The sequence below is a fragment of the Diceros bicornis genome, chromosome 16 (assembly GCF_020826845.1).
Source record: "Diceros bicornis minor isolate mBicDic1 chromosome 16, mDicBic1.mat.cur, whole genome shotgun sequence".
Taxonomy (NCBI): Eukaryota; Metazoa; Chordata; class Mammalia; order Perissodactyla; family Rhinocerotidae; genus Diceros; species Diceros bicornis.
Genome location: NC_080755.1, coordinates 11,570,428 through 11,592,550, shown reverse-complemented (window position 1 = coordinate 11,592,550; position 22,123 = coordinate 11,570,428). Strand labels below are relative to the sequence as shown.

General features: G+C 45.0%; 1 protein-coding gene across 4 annotated transcripts in view; it reads left to right on the top strand.

Moving 5' to 3' along the window:
- Positions 1-22,123, top strand: part of GNAL (G protein subunit alpha L) — a 142,107-nt gene that overhangs the window by 21,135 nt on the left and 98,849 nt on the right. For 2 of the 4 annotated variants that reach the window (XM_058556785.1, XM_058556784.1), the window contains exons 2-4: positions 18,990-19,062; positions 19,761-19,815; positions 20,308-20,427. In XM_058556785.1, coding sequence (XP_058412768.1) covers positions 18,990-19,062; positions 19,761-19,815; positions 20,308-20,427 — 248 coding nt within the window. Of the gene's footprint in view, positions 1-18,485; positions 18,712-18,989; positions 19,063-19,760; positions 19,816-20,307; positions 20,428-22,123 lie in introns of those variants that run through there. The other 2 variants (XM_058556787.1, XM_058556788.1) reach the window with 2 other exon arrangements.

The window sequence follows — 22,123 nt, the reverse complement described above, 5'->3', positions numbered from 1 at the left end:
GGGTTGTTTCCACTTTTTTTTGTGTGTGTGAGGAAGATCAGCCCTGAGCTAACATCCATGCTAATCCTCCTCTTTTTGCTGAGGAAGACCGGCTCTGAGCTAACATCTATTGCCAATCCTCCTCCTTTTTTTCCCCCAAAGCCCCAGTAGATAGTTGCATGTCATAGTTGCACATCCTTCTAGTTGCTGTATGTGGGACGCGGCCTGAGCACAGCCGGAGAAGAGGTGCGTTAGTGCGCGCCCGGGATCAGAACACGGGCTACCAGTAGCGGAGCGCACGCTCTTAACCGCTAAGCCACGGGGCCGGCCCTGTTTCCACTTTTTAGCTATTATGGATAATGCTGCCATGAATATTCATGTACAAGTTATTGTCTCGACGTATGTTTTCATTTCTCTTGGGTATAAAGCTAGGAGTAGAATTGCTGGGTGGTATGGTAACTCTGCATTAACTTTTTGAAGAACTGCCAAACAGTTTTCCAAAGCAGGGGAGTCATTTTACATTTCCACCAGCAATATGTGAGGGTTCCAATGTTTCCACATCCTCACCAACACTTGTTATTGTCTGTCTTTTTTATTACAGCCATCCTGGTGGGTGTACAGTGGTATCTCACTGTACTTTTGATTTGCGGTTACCTAATGACTAATAGCGTTGAGCATCTCTTCATGTGCTGATTGGCCATTTGCATATCTTCTTTAGGGAAATATCTATTCAAATCCTTTGTTCATTTTTTAATTGGGTTGTCTTTTTATTCTTGAGTTGTCATAGTTCCTTAAATATGCTAGACACTAGAGCCTTTTGTTCTAAACCACATGTAACTCTGCACCTTGTGTCCTAACCCACAGGATATCTGTTTAATGGTGAATAATGTCAAGTTTTGCCTCTATTTTTATAATTTTAATTGTATTGTAGGTTAGCAATATCAAGAGTCTTAATTCCAAGGTTCTAAATATGGACCTTACCAACATTACAAATTTAGGGAGAATATATGGAATTTTTGAAACAATTTAAGATGTCAATATACTTTGAAACACTGTTTTATCAGTGTAAATGTTAAATTAGCAGAACACAATAATTGATGATTCAGGGACATTCAGGGAGATGGAAAACAGCAAAATCAGGAAGAGGGGAGGGAAAGAAGGAATGGGTAAAGGAGATGCTGTCGTTTTCAGAGCTTTGATTAACTAACATGTAAGAAATAGCAAACAGAGAGAAAAGGAGAAATGAAACTGTGCACCATCCCGCTGAGAAGGTAACGAAGGTGGTGCCAGGCGGGCTGTTCACACTTAAATGTGTTAGAAAGAAATGCCGAAGATCTGCGCTCACGGTTGGGTTATTCCTCGACGCAGCCACCAGGTGGTGCTGCCGCATAGGAAACCTGGGCTGTCTCCCTGCGCGGCTGGCGATGGGATGGGGGGCTTCTTGCAACCTGCCAACTGTGTGCCAGGGACACTCCGAGGCAAGACTGATAACCTGGAGGTAGCTGCCACCCAAGCTTGTGTTCTGTTAGAGGGAAAACTGGCATTCATTAAGCTCCTGGCTGTGAATGATGAGTACTGGGCGATTTCCTCTATTGCCTTGTTTGGAGGGGAAGTTACAAAGTGGTCCGTGTGCCTGATGAATGCCGTTCCAGGTGACTGAGCCCCGCTCTGAGGTGGGGGGGAGCCCACTGATGAGGCCTGAGTGGCGCTTACCCGGACACACAGCAGCTGTCTCGAGAGTTGGAGTTAAAGCAGCAGCAGAGTCCCATCCCCTCCTTTGAGTGTTCTCTTTTTTCTCTTCTGGGAATATTTTTTCTGTGTTAAAGAAAATGAAAATCCAAGCCCAGGACTTGTGTGCACATGTGAGTCTGTCCATTCCTGGACAGGTCACGTACTGTTCTGGAGTCCATTCTGCAAAACTGCTCCCATCATCTCTGTCCTAAAGAAGGAAGAATGCCTCTTAACTGCCGCCTGAATACAGTTGTGTGCTACCTGTAATCAGTTCTCCAACTAAACCAAAACTTCCCTGTCGTTGCCCTGCTTCTAACAATGCTGTGACTTCCTGCTGTCCTCGGGATAAAGAATAGAATCCTCAACAGAACCCACAGCCCATCCGAGTGTGAGTCCCTGACTCCTTAGGACGACACCTGGCACGTCCTCAGCTCTCTATACACATTTGGGGGGATCAGTGATAAAATCCATACAAACAAAATCCAACCGTCAAGCAGGTGAGAAAGTAAAGAACTGCAGGAGAGTTTAGAGACCAAGAAGTGGCTCTTATTTCTTCCTAGCTGGTGTATGAAGGTATTGTACTTTGCCACGGTGTGGGGACGTTTGCGTGAGTGTTGATTTGCAGATCATCGCCATTAGCGTTCCCATTTCTGGGAAGGCCTGGGAGTGACCTTGTCTTCTCAGACAGCTCTTAGTTCACATGGAACCCTCTTTGCAGAGGCTCAGTGGTTCTTGGTGGAGTTGAGGGGTTAGGAAAGGGCAGTAACCTTTTCTTTACATGAAAGGATCAAATCACACAGGCTGGATGCAGTGGATGCCGTCGTCACTGGGGCTCCAAGGGCAGAAGCATGGTGGGGTCGCCTAAAGGAATTGCTCTCAGAGAGCAGCAAGCTCCGGGGAAAGTTAGCAATGGCTTGATCATTCGCATGTAGAGGAATAACGTGATAAACTAGATTCGAAGTAATCAAACTTTTTATTCTATACTCAGCTTTTAGAGGAAAAGGGGAGATGACAAGAAATGACCAAATTCCTAGCATCAAGTCAACATGGGATCAATAAAGAGTCTGTCAGTTTCCTACTCCATTGTGCATCTGGAGTTTGGTGGAATTTTTTTTTTTAGTTGTAAGATGTATTTTTAATTTCTGTTCCAATACATCCAGTCAGAGAACATCAGGAGTCAGAAAAGTCACGTTCTCCGTATCACTAACCCTTCGCCAGTGAATCTCGCAGCAGTAATTCCTAGCTTGGCATTGGCGAGAGGATCGATATCCAGAGGTCCTCGAAACATCTGGATCTTGGAACTAGAGTCGGGGAGCTCTGAGTGAAACCAGGCCCCATCCCGAGGCCTGGGGTCAAGAGCCTTCTCGCACACCAGCTGCATATCTGGTGATGCTAAGCAGTGACTGTTGATTATTTCAGGTACAATAATGACATTGTGATTGTATTACTTTAAAAGAGCCCCTGTCTTTTAGATATACTGAAAGATGAATGGGTGGAAAATGATGTCTGAGATATGCTTCAAATAATACAGGAGAAGGCAGAGGTTGGGGAATTGATGAAACAAAAATGAGCCGTGAGTTGATGACTGCTGAAGCTGGGTGAGGGTGCATGGGGCTCATTAGACTGTTGTGTCTACTTTTGCATGTTTGAAATTTTCCATAATAAAATATTTTTTTTAAAAAGCCTCCTGCGTGCAAGCATTTCATTCTCATATGAAAGAAAACACTGGAGAATGTAGAGTTTTTATTGTTCCTTTTGTTTTCTGTAAGATCCTATAAAATCAAGGAAAGATACTTTAAAAACACTTTATTTGGTTAAACAGGAATGTAAAATAATATATTTTAGAAATATATTCAATAAAGGTAAAAACATTTCCTGTTATTCTTAGTTTTTTTAGACAGTAATTCTACTATGCTAGGAAAATTCATGTGCAGTCATAAACTCTTTTTCCTTTATGGATTATAGATTTTAGAAGGATGATAATAGTGTTCATGGAAAATCTATGCCCATAAATACATTGCTTCAGATTTTTAATATCATAGGATCACACATTAGGATACAATAAACAGAAAAGACTGTGAACATGAATGAAGGTGAAATCGCTAAGTGTTGGGAGTTTCTGTTCTCATTGGTGCTGACAGCGTGACACACAGATAAGCCAGATGCAGCCCAGTACGGACGGAGCCTCCTGGGCATTGTGGAGAACATGGTGACGTCGTGGGCTAGCCCAGGCCCCCAACCACCTCATGGCATTGGCTTTAGTTTCCAAATGGAGCACTACCTGCCACGAAGTGGAGGCTGCCTGGAGAATCTTGCTTTCGTTCATTCAGTAAGCATTGATCTGACAGGCATTGTAGGAAACAGCCTTTGGAGGGGTTTATTCCAGTGGAGAGACGGGCTTCACAAAGAACCACAGCAGCAAGGGATAGAGTTCAAGGGCCAGAGGGGTTTACATGAGGTGAGCGGCCGAAGGATCAGGGTCCTCTTTGAGCAGGAGTCGGAACGGAGTCTAGGGTTGCCAGAGGATGTGCACAGACGTACAGAGATGGACACGACAGAAAGCATTTCAGATACGGGAAAGGCTGAACTAAAATGCGGAGAGGGGAATTGCTGGACCAATGTGAGGATCAGCAGACACGTAAAGTGTTAACAAGTGGTGTTAATAAGAGAGTGGGGTTAAGTGGAGAGGGTGGCCATGAGGGACGGATACTTTAAAAAATCGTCATCCATTGGTCTCTTTAATTAAAAAGAATACAAATTCATTGTGAAAAGTTCAGAGAATGCAGAAGGACAGAAAGCAAAAGTGAAAACCTTCCCTTCCCCGTCCCAGCAGTTTATGGGGGCCCTTCAAGCCCTCTTCCTAGTCCCAGACGGGAGTCTGTGCACACAGGCAACTCTAGAAAAGCAAGGCGATGCTGCCTGTATTGTTCTGCAACTGAGTTGGGACTAACATGTCAGTACATCTCCAGATCTAGTCTATTTTCTTTCCACAGAGGGGGTAAATTTCTTTTATTAAAGATACTTCTATGTGATTTTATTTCTTTTTAGCATGGAGGTACTGGGTGGTGTTTTTGTTTTTTTGTTTTTTTGTGTTTTTTTTTTGGTGAGGAAAATCAGCCCTGAGCTAACATCCATGCCAATCCTTCTCTCCTTTTTTTTTGATGAGGAAGACTGGCTCTGGGCTAACATCCGTGTCCATCTTCCTCCACTTTATGTGGGACGCCGCCACAGCATGGCCTGACAAGCGATGCATCGTTGCGCGCCCGGGATCCGAACCCGGGCCGCCAGCAGCAGTGCACGCGCACTTAACCCCTACACCACGGGGCTGGCCCCTGGAGGTACTGGTTTTATTTTTAACTAATTTGAAAGTTAAATAATAATAAAGGCAATCTGATGAATAAGGATTAAATGAAGCACCGTACACCCTTACAATGCCTTTGTGCAGCATTTGTTTTAAAAGACTTGTGCCAGAATTCAGCAGCCCCTCTTTGCAGAAGGCACTCGGGGACAGGCACGTGTCTGAGTAGATTTAGCCGTGTTGTTTAGAAGCTGCTGGTGATGACAACAGCCTCCTTCAGCGCATGAAGAGCATCCTTAACAAAGTTTTCCCACATTAACTGCAAGGTGAAAATTTCCCAGTTGTGTTAAAGGAGAGACACGACAACTGAATGCTGTTGTGAAGGTGGATTGGCTCCCCGGAGAAGGATGGGGGAAATGGCTCTGAGGGCCGTCGTTGGTTCTATTGGCAGACTTTGAGGATGGGCTGTAGGTTACTTCATAGGGCTGTAGCAATGTTTGTGGTTATGTAAGAGAATCTCATTCCTAGGAAATATGCATTGACAAGGACATAATGTCTGCGACTTACTCTCATATGGTTCAGGGGGAAACGTGTAAATATGAAACATGAAAACACAGATAGGGAGAGTATATACTAAAGCAAATGTAGCAAAATGCTAACAATTGGAGTATCTGGGGGAAGGATGTGTGAAAGATATTTATTCTATTCATACAACTTTCTGTAGGTTCAAAACTATTTCAAAATTAAAAATTGAAAAACATATGTGGCTGAATATTTATCTGGTGACTACATCCAAAATTAGCTTATTGTACATGTTTTAATCATCTTTGTGGAAAAAAATAGCTTGCTTCTTTGCAATAATGACCTACAAATGCTTCATGTTGTGTATATTGTCTTCTAAAACTTTTAAGAATCTTGAGCCATTTTTTCATTCTCCCCTCCCCCACCCACCAAGTTCTTGCAAGTTTTTCTGAATGTTTCTCCCTTCCACTCTTCTTTTTAAGGTCTGTTATCTTCACCACACTGGCCAGGCCTTGAGTTCTCTGTATTAGATTTAACTGCCCACTTGCCCTTTCTCCTGTCTTTTCCGTCGACGGGTTAATCTTCTTTCTGAAAGGATAGTCCATGTCAGATCACAGCCTGCTCAGAACCTGCCAGTGTGCCAGGGCTGCCAAATACAGTTGAGCAGGTTTTCAACTGCACAAGGATGCCTGACCAAAATAGCAGTGGGGACTAAAATCTAGATGTCTCTGCTCCCCAAACCATGGGCCCAGCACAGGGATGCATCAGCCCAGAGGAAGGGCACTGTTTGGGTCAGGATCCTGGCAGAAAACAAATCCCCATTCAAACCTGGTTGTTTAAGAACGCTAGATGAAGGTATTATTTATAAAGGTGTGAGGAGGGTCAGGGAAACCAATAAGGGATGGTGCCGCATACATGGAGCATGGAGCCGTTGCCACCCCAAGCCTGAAGGGCAGGAAGTTGGAGCAGCTACTGCAGCCAAGCAAAGGGCCTCCGGCCAGGAGCTGTAGCTTTCAGTGAAGTCATGGCCAGACCACTGCCTAATAGGGAGGGGACTGGGGGACGGACTCTGACCTCTGCCCACACCCTTCCATCCCCTCTGCACCTGTGGGAGCCGGGGTGGGACAGGGAGCCGTCTGCGGAGACCAGCCTCCTGGGCACGCAGGGTGGGTCTGCAGGGCCAGGAGAATACCCAACAGAGGATCCTTTCTGCTTCACGGAAGGTAGTGGACTGGGCGCTAAGGGGCCTGCTGGTGCCTCAGCGCTTACCGGATGAAGGCCTGATTTGCATTTAGTATTTGAATATTCGAAACCTCCCACAGACCCAGCTTTCCAGCTTCCTGGCTGCGGACTGTGGGGTCACTGCCCCCCAACCTGTGTACAGCCTGTGCCTCCCCACACACCTTTGCTAGTGGCAGTCTGTCTGTCGCCTGCAGTGCTTGGGGCCTCCTCCAGGCTGTCTGCCTCCCGACAAGCTTTGGGCCCCGCCTGAGGGTGGCCCCCACCAAGCTGCCTCCTGCTCTGGGCTTCTGAGGCTTGATCACCCCCGATAGTATGTATCGTCACATCTGCTGGGGGCAGTTAGGTCTCCCAGGGGGAAGGATGGCCTTTCGGAAGGCCTGACCTCCCATGGGCAGAGCCCAGCATGGCACCGTCCACTGCACAGTCCAGCAAGGCCCTGGCCTCACCACCTCCTGGCTTCAGAGCGCTTTCCCCTTGGACCAGTGACTCAGTAGGGAATCAGAGACAGCTCCCTCCAGGCCGAATGGAAAACTGCATGGCGTGAGTGCCACATTGAACAGCTGAGGACAAGTGTGATGCGCACCATTTCCTAGCAGATGGCCAGTGGTTTGTGGGACTCAACAACCACTAAAGGAGCTCTGATAATCACCTCGGCTGAGGATCTTCAGCCTGCTCTTAGCTGCCCGACATTATAGCCATATTTTTACTGTATTCCATGCACTAGATGTGCCACTAGAGGCCTTGAACAGAAGACTATGGATGTGCAGGTTGTCCACTGAACAAGGGCGTGCAGCCTGAGAGTGTGCATCTTGAACCCAGATGCCCAGGGGCGCTTGGTTCTTGACGCACTTGTGAACCTTTTGTACTGCAGAGAATCCCTGGGTGTTGTTTTAATTGTTTAACTTTTTATTTGGAAATGTTTTCAAACTTAGAAAAGTTTCAGGAATAAGAAGAGCACAAAAAACTCCCAGATACCCATCAGCCAGATTCACCTGTTATTAACATTTTCCTCATTTGCCTCGTCATTTGCTCTCCCTCTGTAGCTATGAGGTATAGATATAGATATAGGATTTTTTCGTTAATCATTGGAGAGTTAGTTGTGGACATCATGGCTCGCCAAAGACATCAGTATGTACTTCCTAAGAACAGGGATATCTTCTTACATAACCAAGGCACAGTTAGCAACCTCCTTAAGTTTAACATTGATGCAATGAATATACCTAATTTACCATCTGTCCTCCAGTTTTGCCAGTTGCCCCAATGTCTTCTATAGGATTTTTTCCTCTCTAGTACAGGATTCAGTCTAGGGTCTGGTCTCTCTTTAGTTTCCCTTAACCTAGAACATTTCCACAGTCTTTTTTGTTGTTGTTTATATAACATTGCCATTTTTGAAGAATACAGTCTCCCCTCTCCTTTTTTTTTTTAAATTTTAGGTTTGCCTGATGTTTCCTCCTGATTTAAGTTCAGGTTATGCCTCCCTGGCCAGAAGACTACATAGACTACATAGACGATTGTGTTCTCCTTGGGGGTCGACATCTGGAAGCAGACAGTGTCCCTCCCCTCCCCCTTTGATGGTGTTTACTTTGATTACCTAAATTGTTGTCTAGTCCCTCCACTGCGTGGTTATTATTTTTTACTTTGCAACTAATAAGCAGTCTGCGGGGAGACCATGTGGATATCCTGTTCCTCATGAAAATCTTTCCCTAGAATTAGCCGCCATCGCTGAATCTTGCCTGATCCAAAGTGCACTATGCTGGTTGCAAATGCTGATTCTCTCCTCCCGGGATTCTCCCATTCCTTCCACAGTCACTAGTTGCCAGTTGGCAAGAGCCCTCCCTTCTCCCCATTTATTTATTTATCTATTTGTTATGGGCACGGACACGTGATATGCCTGTATTTTCTAGTGGTTTAGAATTCACTACTGTACTTAAATATTGTGATGCTGAAATCATCCCAGAATGACAGCCCCTTCAATCTGGCTCTTGTGTTCTCATGACATGCCTCCAACATTTTTTAAGCACCTTTTTACTTTCTGGCATAACAATGTTCTGGGTTTATCTTGTAGCTCCCCTGCCCCCACCCTGGAGTCAGCCATTTCTCTGGGGACCCCTGGTTCCTTTTGATGGTGAGTAACACTGAAGACCAAGATCTGGACACTAGGTGCACTCACTGCTCCTGGAGTATCTTACCTTCTTGGTCTTTTCAGCAGACAGCACTAGGAAATATATGCATGTATATACATATATACATATACATGCTAAGACATGTACACAACACACAGGTATGTGCACATAATCATGAACATATAATATGAACATACATATTTTAGAAATCATGAGTTTATACTGATGGCTGCAATTCCAGTCCATCCTCACAGGCTTTTCCTTGCCTTCTCTCATTCCACATTTGTCCTTTCTTCCTTCTTAAAATCCTGGCTCTCAATAACATCAATACAGTTCTCCATTTTCTCAGTCCTCTGATACATCTAAGATGGTTTGGGATTTGTCTGCAATCAGAGACTCCCTTTTGAACGTCAATCTTTAATTTACTTATAGTGTAAATCCATCAAATGGCTCCTAACTTAACGATAAATATAAACAAAGCATGAAATGGCAAATATAGACAAATATTAAGCTCTTATCTCCCTTATTCTTTATCAACAGCCTTGCAAGCTTTAGGAAGAGCCATTCCAGCTTTTCTGAGAAAGGCACATAGTTCTCACCTGTGATAAAAAGAGTTTATGTTCTGTTTCATTTCATATACAATTTGACATTCTATTATAAGGAATACTGTTGCTTTAAACTCTGTAACTAAGCCAAATTCTAAAAGAAATCAGTTGCTAAGGCAACTGGGCAAAGAGTTAATTAATTCATCAGTCATTATATGCAGATTAATCTGCCTGACTTAGGAAGGAGGTGGGCTTGTTTGATTTTTCCTTTAGGAATTAGTAGAAGAGAGAAAGGTGCGATTGTTTCACCCTATAAGGGCTGTAGAGTTCCTCCTGGAAAAGGCACAGGCTTTGAGATCAGACAGGCGCGCCACCCTTTCAGGCCACTGTGGGACTGTCAGACCAGCAGACTTATCTGCAAAATGTGGATAATAATGTGCATCTTGTAGCTGTTGTGATGATCAGATGAGATGCTGGAAATAAAGCACCTTTCGGTGTCTTTTTAAATTAAGATGCAGGGTGACTTACAAAGGTTAGCAGACACAGCTGTAGGAAAGTGAAGCATATTCTTTCTTCACTTTTATAATTGACCACACACATCCTCCCTCTACGTGTTCCCATTGTAATCTCTACAGAATTCAGAGAACTCATTTGCATTTACTTGATTGCATGTCTGTCCCTCTCTACTAGACTATTAAACTGTTTGAGATCAGGGAGTCTAATTCATCCTTGTAATCCCAAGGCTATATGTGTGTGTAGGCATTCAGAAAATGCTTTATATGAATAATGAATGAAAATGCACTGCTTTGAAAGCCTCAGAGCCTCCATCTGTCCTTCAGGCTCTACATTGCCACCTGCTGGTAAGAAGCTATAATTGCAGTAAATGTTTCTAAACAAAGAATTGAAGTGGCTGAACTATAATCGAGTCAAAACAAACATCCTGACACCAAGAGAGAGATTTCTTTCTTCCACCACTGTCATGATGAAGAGTCTACATGTGAACTCTTTTCTTGTTTTATTGTGATAAAATATACATGACATAAAATTTGCCATTTTAACCATTTTTAAGTGTACGGTTCTGTGGCGTTAAGTACATTCACAGTGTCGTGCAGCCACTGCCTCCATCCATCCACAGAACTTTTTCATCTTCCCAAGCTGAAACTCTATACTCATTAAACGCTAAGTCCCCATTCTCTCCTACCCACTGCCCCTGGCCACCACCATTCTACTTTCTGTCTCTATGAATTTGACTACTCTAGGTCCCTCATATAAGTGGAATTATGCAGTATTTGTCCTTTCGTGACTGGCTTATTGTGTTTGGCATAATGTCTTCAAGGTTCATCCATGTTGCAGCATATTTCAGAATTTCCTTCCTTTTTAAAGCACAGTAATATTCCATGGTATGTGCAGACCACATTTTGTTTATCCATTCATCAGTCACATGTGCTCTTTTCATAGTTTTCTAACATGTCTCATGCATTAATGTTCCCAGCTAGCAGCAAGTGCTTTGCTCAGCTGAGTGTAGGTAGATTCTCAACAAATCTTTGTTGACTAGACTACAGTTCTTTGTCTGTGTGTCTGCCTAGTACAAAAAACCGGGAGGTCCTCCAGGACACCAGCATCTGCCTCCTGGGGAGGGAGAAAATGGATATGTATTTGTTAAATTAACGTTGAGTGATAACGGTAATTACCACCTTTATTGAGAGCTTGCTACTTGCCGGGCACTGTGATGAGATGAATTGACTGCTATAATTCTCGCCACAACCCTCTGAGGTGATTACCATTATCCTCACCCATTTACAGGGAAAGAAACTGAGAATCGCGAAGCAGAAGGGAGATTTGAGCCCAGGCATGCTTGCTCAACAACCCATGCTCTTACCCACTAATCTGCACGCTTCATATGAGATCTTACACCCTAAGAAGAACTGCCATACCAGGAATATGTATTTTCCTGTGGCTCATCTGGTTTGCGGTGAACTGTCACTGTTTGTCCATCTCCCCCCTGTGCAGTACCAGTTCCCTTTCCTTGGCCTTCGCTCACTCGGCTCTTCCTCACCTGAACTGTGCTCCTTCTGTCTACGCGTTCCAACCCCACCATTTTTCAAGACACGCCTCAGGTCCCTCGTCCTTGATGAAGCTTTTCCCCATTCCATGGACCCTCACGTCCCCCTCAGAGTCCCTACCACGTTCAGCCCTTGGTTCATACAGTGTCACACATTGCCCTCTCAATGACTGGAGTGTACAAGTCCTCTACTCCCAACTGCTCCAGAATGGAAGAAATTGGTCTTAGAGTTTGCTTATCCTTTTTGTAGTGTGTCTCTATAGATGACAGCCTGTGGGTAGAAATTAACGTGTTCAATGATATGAATCTACCTTGCGTAGATACAAAATTTGATTCTCTTAACTATCTTTCCTTATAGTATATTGTTACATGATTGCTTAAAATACGAAAACAGTTATGAGGCAGGCAGGCATTGCTGAAGTCAATATCAAATCAGGGTGTTAAGACTAGGGTTCCTGTCACCACACCTCTCACAGCTCTGACATCCCACAAGGGCACCTCGCTGATACCAAGAGAACATGGCTAAGCGTTTAAAGTGCATACCACATTGTTTGTCTTTCTTTTTGCTCCAAATCGAGACTTTATGGCGTCTGATTCACTTTATAAAAAAAATATGTTAGAAGAGAACTCTTAATCACTGGACACACTTTTATCACTCCAGAGACTGCATGAGATTGAATCTAAAAAAGAAAAAATGTTAGTGAATATAGTTATCTGAGGACTAGAAAACTCATGGTATTTAGAAATAAGTGCTGAAACTTTTTTTATCAGAAAGTATTCATTAAGGTTTAAGCTGTATTCATGTACGGTAGATTTGTCTGCAGTTTTTACATTTTACTTCCTCTTGGGGCCGGCCTGGTGGCGTAGTGGTTAAGTTCACGTGCTCTGCTTCGGCGGCCCAGGGTTCGCTGGTTCGGATCCTGGGTGCAGACATATGCACCGCTTATCAAGCCATGCTGTGGCGGCATCCCATGTATAAAGTAGAGGAAGATGGGCACGGATGTTAGCCCAGGGCCAATCTCCCTCAGCAAAAAGAGGAGGATTGGCAACAGATGTTAGCTCAGGGCTAATCTTCCTCACCAAAAAAAAAAAAAGAAAAGAAAAGAAAAAAATTTTTTTACTTTGTCTTATGTTTGTTAATTAGGAAAGAAAGAAATAGCTTTAAAACTGGTTAGACAATTTTTGAAACTTCACATCAGTACTAAACATATCAATTAAACAACATGTGTTGGACAATCTGCTGTAGTCCCATATTTTGTAAGGCTATTTGAGGTTAAGGAACAGGATTAAACAGATGGGGATGCTAATCTGTGCTGTCTAAACGTTAATCTTCAATCCTCCTCTGGTCCCCGAACCTCTTATTTGATTTCTGGTTTGTAAAATGTGTTTTCAATGCAGGGGTGATGTGTGTGGTTTCTCTTGCAACCCGCTAACAGTCCACAAATGGCCCTTCCCACATCTCTGCCTCATAGACTGGTTGGTGGCTTTCACTGATTTTTTGAACTGCAAAACATTGATAGTTTCATTCTGTTTGCAGATTCCTCTTTCTGCTTTATGTGGTTTTTGTTGTGTTGTTTTGTTTTAACATATTCAGTAGCACCCTACCTCATGTTCATACCGTAATTAAACTCTCATCTGTGACACTGAGTTGTGTATTCCCATGAGGATATCTCGGTCCTGGGTTTTGGGACATGGGCAGAGTCAAAGACAGTCAACATAGCTTTCCTACTGGTTTGCTCCTATTTTGGTTTTTAAAGCTGCCAGTTGAACAAGACTGCATCGCTACCCTTTATGGACGGCACTTCCAAAAGCTACTTAATATTATTTTGCTGTAGGAGTAAGAAAGAAAAATAAGAGAAATTATTTCAATAAATTCTAAAATATTTGATTACAGAGTATTATGTACAGAAAGGGAACACTGAAAACGTTTCCCTGCTTTTCTAGAAAAATGTAAAAAATTAACCACAATATTTTTTAAAGTGTATTGTGATTAGATCATGGAGTGAGCTCTGCTGCTAAGAATGGAAAATAATCTACACGGGTTATTTCCATCATGACACTAAGAAAGAAAAGAGATAAAACGGCAGCAAGTTGTCTCAAATGGCACAACCTCGAGTGAGGGCTGCGTGCACACTGGTCACTCGGCCAGCCGTGGGCTGGCGCTGCCACATTTGTTTGCAAAACCGACTGCAGCTTTTAGCTTCTTGGAGCATTGTCACTGCATTGAATTAGTGACTATTCACCTTTTCTAAACTATTTCGTTTTTCTTCTTTTAAAAATTTTGATACATCTTTTCCAAAAGTCTTAGGACAGTTTTAACCTTTAGTAACCACTAAAGTATAAAATGCTACTGAAGGATGGGTTATTAAATTTTTTTAATATTGAGTTTTTAAAAATTAAGTTCAATATACCCACTATCTCGTGCTAGAGTGCTTGTGCACTCTAGTCGTTTTTCAGACTAGCTCAGCATCTCCTGGATCTAGTCATGACTTGAAACAGTTTCCTTGAATTTTTTTATGCAGTTGTTAATTAAACTTCTGTGGGGAGCCTCCTTACAATGAAAAACAAATTTTGTTCTTATTGCTGTCATGGACTTTCCTTCAGCTAACCAGAGAACAGATGCAATTGTTTTCAACATTTGCCAGCTTCAATCAGAGGGACTGAAACAAAAACAAATTTTAAAATCATTATTCAAAATCCACAAAACTAGGTATAAAAGAAATTTAAATAATTCAACTTTCAAATGCACTAGGACTTCTGAGACACCCTGCCTGTCTCAAACATCAACAAGGGTGAGGAAAACACCACTTTGTTTTACCTTTGCCTTTTGCCCCAAACCTTATGTCTTCCCAATTCTCCGTGAGGTGACCAGGGCCTTCCCTCGCCTACCTTCCCTGACCCAGCCCCCTCCGCCCCCTCTGTTGGCACCTGGCTGCAGGGCAGACCTTCCTCTCTGCAGGTGGGAATGCATCGCCGTTGCCTAGCAACAGATGCTTGCACTGCCAGCGGCGCCCCCAACAGCTCTGCTCCTGCCGCTCCAGGTGAGCTGGCTGGGATTCTGGATTCTGATCCCCTGGTTTGAAACATGGACGAGGATCAGTTTCCTAGCCCAGACTAGGAAAAGGCCAGGTGACTGGGTTTAAAAAAAAAAAGTGTCTTGAACTCCTACCTGATAATAGGCTACGTAAAGATTGGCTTTGCATTTCTCATAAGAAATGTGGCATTGCCATATAAGGACATAGCTTTTACATTTTAGAGTGTTTAGCAGTGTTCTGTGGAACACACTGTGGGTCGTGTAGTGCAGGCAGTGCAGCCAGGCTATGAGGGTTTATATCACAGACACACCTCTTATTCACCCCTCAAAGCTCTGTAAAATAATGATGACAGTGTTTGTTTTAGGATTATTGCAAATACTAAATACACTATTCCATGGAAAGGATTTGGCCCAGTGCCAGCAATCACTGGATAACTAAGTAGAAGCTATTTTACAGTTATTGATACATTAACATCCTGGGTATATTCTGGTATGTTTTTCATCATGTCAGTTTATCTAATCCTTATTAAATCCAGCATATAAAAAGTTACCTTTAACCCTAATTTCTAGATCTGAACAAGTGGAAACCTTCTGCTGTATTTTTAGGGTAACAATGTCAGGCTGCCTTTAAAGTATGACTTCTGGGTTTTAACTTAATTCTTCCTTTATAAGTTTTCATGGGATTTGTTTTGTCCCCTTCTCTTCTAACTAGCAATTTATAGAAATCTTGGTATTAAAAACATTGACAAATCTTTGTAAACATCCCACTCCACTATGCTATCTTCATATACCTTTTCTCGCCTTCTGACTGCCCCGTTAGCCCCAGGACAGGCCGAGCTGACACTGCCCTGTGTGAATATAAGCGTCAGCCTGACAGCTGTGCTAAATAGTTTCCTTCCACAACACTAGAACTCTTAACCCAGCTTAGAACACAGCACGGCATTCTGTTTGCTACTGCCTGTGTCAAGAAGAGTAAGTTACTGCTTTTGTTTTTAAAGAGTATTCTTATGTTCAATACAGTACTAAATTGGACAAGTGTTTTATGAATTTAAAATTTGATCATGAAACTCCCTTCAGGAGAACCCACACTCTGAACAGGAGTTATCTTTGGCTTTCGTGAATTCATTCATCCATTCAACAAAGGTTCACGGGGCATCTCCTCCGGGCCAGGGGCCGAACAGGTGCAGGTGCAGCAGGTGCGAAGGACAGACTCAGGCCAGCCCTCACCGAGTCTGCAGTCAGTGGAGTTTTGAAAGAGCAGTAAACAAACCGTTACAATGCAAGGTGATGGTGAGTCAACGGAACACGGAGAAGGGGTGCCCACCCCTGCCTGTGGAGGGAGTGGTGAGGCTGGAAGGATAACCAGGAGTTGCTCAAGTGAAGAAGGAGCCACAAGTATCCCAGAGAGAGGAGCAGCACGTGTCCCCAAGGATGAGCTAGGGTGTTCAGGAAGTACAAGTAGTCGAAGGAGTGATGGGGGTGGGGAGGGCTGCGAAGTGGAGAGACCCGAGAGCTGAAGCCCCAGAGGTGACATCGACCCAGTCTTGAAGGACTATGGCCAAGGGCTTCTAGGTGGTAGGGACAGTGATACGGTCAGATTTGTATTGTCACTGTGGCAACACTGTGCAGGGTGCACTGGAGTAAGTGAAGAGGAGGTCACAGCCAAAAGCCAGATTAGATTAGTGATCTAAGACCACGGCAGTGGCAGATGGGGTGGAAAGAACAGACAGATGTTAGGAAACAGACCCAAAGGGGCACAGTTGACTGGGTTTGCGAGAAGGAACAGGGGCCAGGAATGACTCGCATGTTCTGGTTTGGAGAATCAGGGGCCTATTCACAGAGATGAGTAGGCTGGAGGGGTGGAGGTGGGCACACGGGCATGAGCTCAGTCCTTGGCAGGTGGAACTGGAGATCCCTGTAAGGTGTGGAGGTGGAGGTGAGCCTGGGGACCCGGTGGACGGGAGGCTGGACTGGAGATGTGATGTGGACATAGTCAGAGCTCTGTGTACAGAGTACAGAGGACAGTCAGCCCCACCAGGCCCGTGCATAGGGGGAGACAGGCTACGCTGGGTCTGAGGCAGCCCCACCAGCCAGGGGCAGGCAGGAAATCAAACCATCATGTGGAGGAGGCCAAAGGACAAGAGCGTCTCACGGAGGGTCAGGGCCGGCTCCACAGACAGGTCAAAAGGAAAGACCAAAGTTCACGGATGAAGTCTAGCCCCTGGGAGGCCACCGATGACCCTGGAGAGAATATTTTCAATGTACGGAGGTGGGCCAAAGCCTGGGTGCCAGGTGCTGAGGTGTGGACAGCAGGTAGGGAAGGACAGGCTGGAGTCAGATTCCCTTTTTAACTCTTGGCTGCTGTGGGCAGGAGGCAAATTGGTGAAACTAACAGGAGGCCTGAAATTGAAGGAGGTGCTGTTGGTTTTCAATAGGACAGAGTTGAATGTGTTTGTCTGCTTGAGGGAACAAGCTGGTAGAAAAGGGGAGGTTGAAGAAAGAGAGGAGAGCCAGAGGAGAGGAGACGGGCTGACAGGGTGAGGGCCACTGTGTCCCTGAGCAGGGTACAGAGCGCAGGGACAGCCGAGTCGGGAGCCCCGGCCGCACGGTGTTTGCTCTCTGCGAAGGAGAAGGCCAGGCCATGCTGACAGTGAGGGAAACCTTGTGGGTATGGAGGAACGTGGGGGCACTTGAAGACAGAACTGAGCAAAGGCATGTAAAGAACCGGTGCACAGTGCGGAGGGCACCCCGCGCCTGGAGACCATCAACTTGTAACAGCAACGCACACGGAAGTGCTGGCATCCGCGACTTGTGCCCAGTCACCTCTTTTGCCCTCCTTCCCCCAAGTCCACCAATGCGAATGCAAAACGGCTGACGGCCTGTGCGGGCTGGATGTAGCAGTCACAGAGGGATCCACCTCACACTCGGTCCCAGTAAATGAGGACACAGGCTAGTCTGCCCTTATTTGTTTCTTGGCTACAATGCCAAGTTGGAGGCCATAGTGTCTTGTAGAAAAGTAGTAGAGTTGTTCAGAGAAATGCAAAGGAGAAACGGGGGCTGGAGGTAAAGACAGAAGCCTAAGGGAGGCGGTGGCGTGGGTGCGCTGGAATAGTCTAGAAAATGAACGGAACAAAGGCGGTATGACTGGTGAGCCTCTTACAGATCCTCCTCCCTGATAGAATATGCATGATCCTGCGCGAGTCCTCGCCTGTCGGGGAGCGCACGCCCAGACCCACTCTCCCGGGCTCGGGGTGCGAGAGAGGCACGCGGCCGCAGTCCGGACCCCACGCGGGTGAGCCTCCCGCGGGCCGGGCCCCGAGAGGTCAGCTCCCGACCCCTCCAGTACCTTTAGCGCCAGCGGCCCGGCCGCCCCCCCACCGACCCGGCCAGCTTCTTCCCCGCGGTGCGGAGGCCCGGGGGTGGGGTGGGGGGCCGGGCTCGGACCCGAGATGGGGCGCGCGTCCGACGGCGGAGGCAGAGCAGGGCGCAGGCTGGCCGGCAGGTGCCCACAGTCGCCCAGCGGCGACCCGGCAGCGCTCTCCGTCCCTCCGCGCCGCGCCCGGCCACCACCCGGCAGGGTCCCGGCACCTGGCCGAGCGCGCCGCCCCCTCGGGGTCCCCGCTGGGCCCTGCTGGGCCGCGCAGCTGGGGGCGGGGCTGAGGGCGGCGCGGGATGCGAGCGCGGGGACGCGGGGCTAGCGGAGCCCCCCGGGCTGACTCCAGCAGAGCCCGGCGCACTCGGCTCCCGTCTCTGTTCATTGTATACTATTTATCCAGCAGATAATTCTAAACAATTATCTTTAAAAAGCACTTGACTCCGCGCGTCTTTCTTGCATCCTTTTTAGTTAGGAGTTTGCAGGGGGCAGGGGGAGGGAGAAGAAACGCCTGTTCTGATCGGAAAACACCGAGAGACCAGACCATCTCTTTCAGCAGCAAGGAACAGAAGCCGTCGCAGGATCCACACGTATCTACAACTCTTATTGCTTTTTGTGCAAATTCCTAACTGTGCCTGACATCCATCCAAGTGGGCAGGCATGGGGTGTTTGGGCAACAGCAAGACGACAGAAGACCAGGGCGTCGATGAAAAAGAACGACGCGAGGCCAACAAAAAGATCGAGAAGCAATTGCAGAAGGAGCGCCTGGCTTACAAAGCGACTCACCGCCTACTGCTACTGGGTAAGGCGGGAGGGCGCGCCGCGGCTCCCGGCCCGAGCGGAGCGCACGGCCAGGAGCGCAGGGAGCGCCGGGCCGGGCGGGCAGGGCCGGGCGGGGGCCGCGCGCACCGCCGGCGACCCGGCAGCCGCCAGCGACTAGCGCCAGCTCTTCCAGTCGAGAGATGACGAGTACTTGAACATGCCTGCATTGGGGTGGGATAATTGCTCTGTCTGGGTTGGCGTGAGAGATGGCAACGGTATTGGGCTACAGATCACAGCATTCTTTTTGTTTATTTGTAGGGGCTGGTGAATCTGGGAAAAGCACTATCGTCAAACAGATGAGGATCCTGCACGTCAATGGATTTAATCCCGAGTAAGGAATGATCGATTTCGGTTTTCACCATACTGCATGCAAACTTTCTCAGTTCTTGCCCAGCCTTCCCAGAAGTGCTTTCTCTAAAGAGTTAATTTAATTTGATCACTGAGTAGACCTTCTAGGGAGAAAAATATAGAAGTGTGTTGTCGAATTTGGTATATTTAGGTAAATCCTTCTTCTGGTAGTGTCCAGATCAAAAAATAAAATAACTTGCTTGGCAAAATATGATTTAGTAGGTATTCTTGAGGTATTGATCTGTATTATTGGTGTTGCCCTGAGCACACTTAACCAATATGTCAATATATACTTTTCTCTATATCTTTTGTCTGCATCTATTTCAATTGATAACTATCAACATATGGATAGATTCGAATAAGATATATTTACACGTGTAGCTGTATGGTTTTATAAGCAATGTTCATGATGATTTTGCCATGTTTTGTGTAACCTGGGTGGTTGTTTAAAGCCACGTAGATTACAATGTGTGCATTCAAGTTTGTTTAGAGTACAAATTAGAAGAGGGGGATGTTTTCCTTCTTAGATAAAAACTTTGCAGCTGTGTCCTGGGGTTGATGTTGACCTCTGATAAAACCAGTCTAGCCCCGTGCTGTAGCTGGAAATTTACAACCCCACTCAACTGATTCAAGTCAGTGCTAAAAGTAAATTAAATTAATAACAATTCTCTTTTAATGCAGGGAAAAGAAACAGAAAATTCTGGACATCCGGAAAAATGTTAAAGATGCTATTGTGGTAAGGACCCTTTTTTTATTTTATTTTATTTTATTTTGTGTGTGTGTGTGTGTGTGTGTGAGAGGAAGATCGGCCCTGAGCTAACATCTGTGCCAATCCTCCTCTTTTTGCTGAGGAAGACTGGCTCTGAGCTAACATCTATTGCCAATCCTCCTCCTTTTTTTCCCCCAAAGCCCAAGTAGATAGTTGTACGTCATAGTTGCACTTCCTTCTAGTTGCTGTATGTGGGACACGGCCTCAGCATGGCCGGAGAAGCGGTGTGTTGGTGCGCGCCCAGGATCCGAACTTGGGCTGCCAGCAGCGGAGCGCGTGCTCTTAACCGCTAAGCTACGGGCCGGCCCAGGACCCTTTTTTTAAATGTTTGCTGACTAGAAAGGTTAAGTACTTTGCTCTCTGAAGCTATGTACACAGAAATTATATATTTTAGATTATCATACATGGAGCCTAAGTGTGATATTTATCCATATAAATATTTGTTTCATTCCATTTTAGACAATTGTTTCAGCAATGAGTACTATAATACCTCCAGTTCCTCTGGCCAATCCAGAAAACCAGTTTCGATCAGACTATATCAAGAGTATAGCCCCTATCACTGACTTTGAATATTCCCAGGTAAGTAAATCCTTATTGAAATATTTTAAGTGGTGCAAGATGGAACCATTTTTAATGAGATGGCTTACTGAGAATCGATGTTAATACTGATTCATTATTAACTTTCTTCAAAATCTAGCTCTGCTTAAGAGAAATGCTTTCCTCCATACCAAAATATTAACATTTGTTAAAAATGTTAAAGACAATAGGATTGTAAGAAATGCTTTTATGAATGTATTGGTGAGGTTGGTAATCAGGAAGACAGCACACCTTTAAGAAATATTGATGGCACTTTTTCCTATATGTATTTCTAAATTAACAAGCAATTTCCCAGGTAAAAAAGAGTAGAAATTACATGGGTAGAGAGAAATACTTTATGGTATGTGATTGCCTCCGTGGGAATGATAGAAAAAACAGAATCCAGTTTACTTTTAAGATGCGCATCCTTCAGATCAAAAGAGGAGAGAGCCCATGCTGTAAATAACAACTTGTATACTATATGTTCTTTCTGAATGTTTACTATATGACGGGAAAGTGTAGTTTGCTTCACGTCTGTAGGATTTAGGGCTATTTTCCTGATCACTTGGATGGCAGTACTGCCTAAGGATGATATGAGTATTAGTTTTCTCTCATTTGGTGGATATACATTTCTTTAAAATATTGTTATTTGGTAATTTGATTAAGCGTGTTTCAAAGAAAAATATATTTGTTAAATTTCTCAGAAAATCATTTTTGTTACAGTTGTGCCAAAAGAGCATATTTCTGTGTGTGTGTATACCCATCAATAACAGTATTTCAGAGTTTTCACTGTCTGGCACGGTGGTCTTGAGACGTTTTTCAGTCTCAGAATCCTCTCTTTGAAGGGAAGCTGATGAGAAACGAGTGTGTAAAATAGATAGACCTGCCCTGCTCTGACTGAAGCTCGGGCCAGTGGGCGCCTGCTCACCCCACCCCTTCTCTTCAGCAGAGTGTGGTTGTCCTATAGGCCCATATCCAGATGGCGGATAAGAATTACTTTTTTTAAAAGCTTTTATTTGCATCCTTTCGTGTGATTTTTTGCTTCTGATAAGCATTCCAATGCACCCAGTGAGATCTCCAGAATTTCTAAAAAGAAAGAGTTAGGGATGGCAGACTGGCTAAAAAAAGGGGACAGGGCGTCTGGCACAGTGAGCACACTGGTTTTTACTAAACTGTGTCTTAATTGGATGGCTTGGAGGGTAAAGGAGATGATGTGGGGGTAGGCCAAAGCAGTGATTCAGCCGACTAGAGCCATAGGATGTCCTCCCGCTGCTCTAGGGTATTTTACAGGTTGGAGAAGTCACCCCAGACTACAGAGTCCTAGCTGAAATCAGGAGTGGCCTTCCATTCAACTTCAGAGTTAGTCATTTATAGTCAGATATTTGAATTCTCAAATTTGTCCTGTCATGTTTGTCTAAAAGTAGTCATAAAACATGTCATATATGGTTTACCTTATATGATTATTCTTAGCATATGAGGAGAAATTAGAATTAAGATGTATTAATCAGTTACACATCTTCTTTCTTCTGTTCCTGGCAAACTCACACATGACAAGGGATCCCATATTCAGTCTGCAATTCAGAAGCAGTCAGTAACTCCACGTAGATTACTAAAGAATCCAACACAACTCATTTGTTAAAAGTGTTTTTTGAGCTAAATCATGAGTATTTTTAATAAAAAAATAGAACTCGAGAAACCA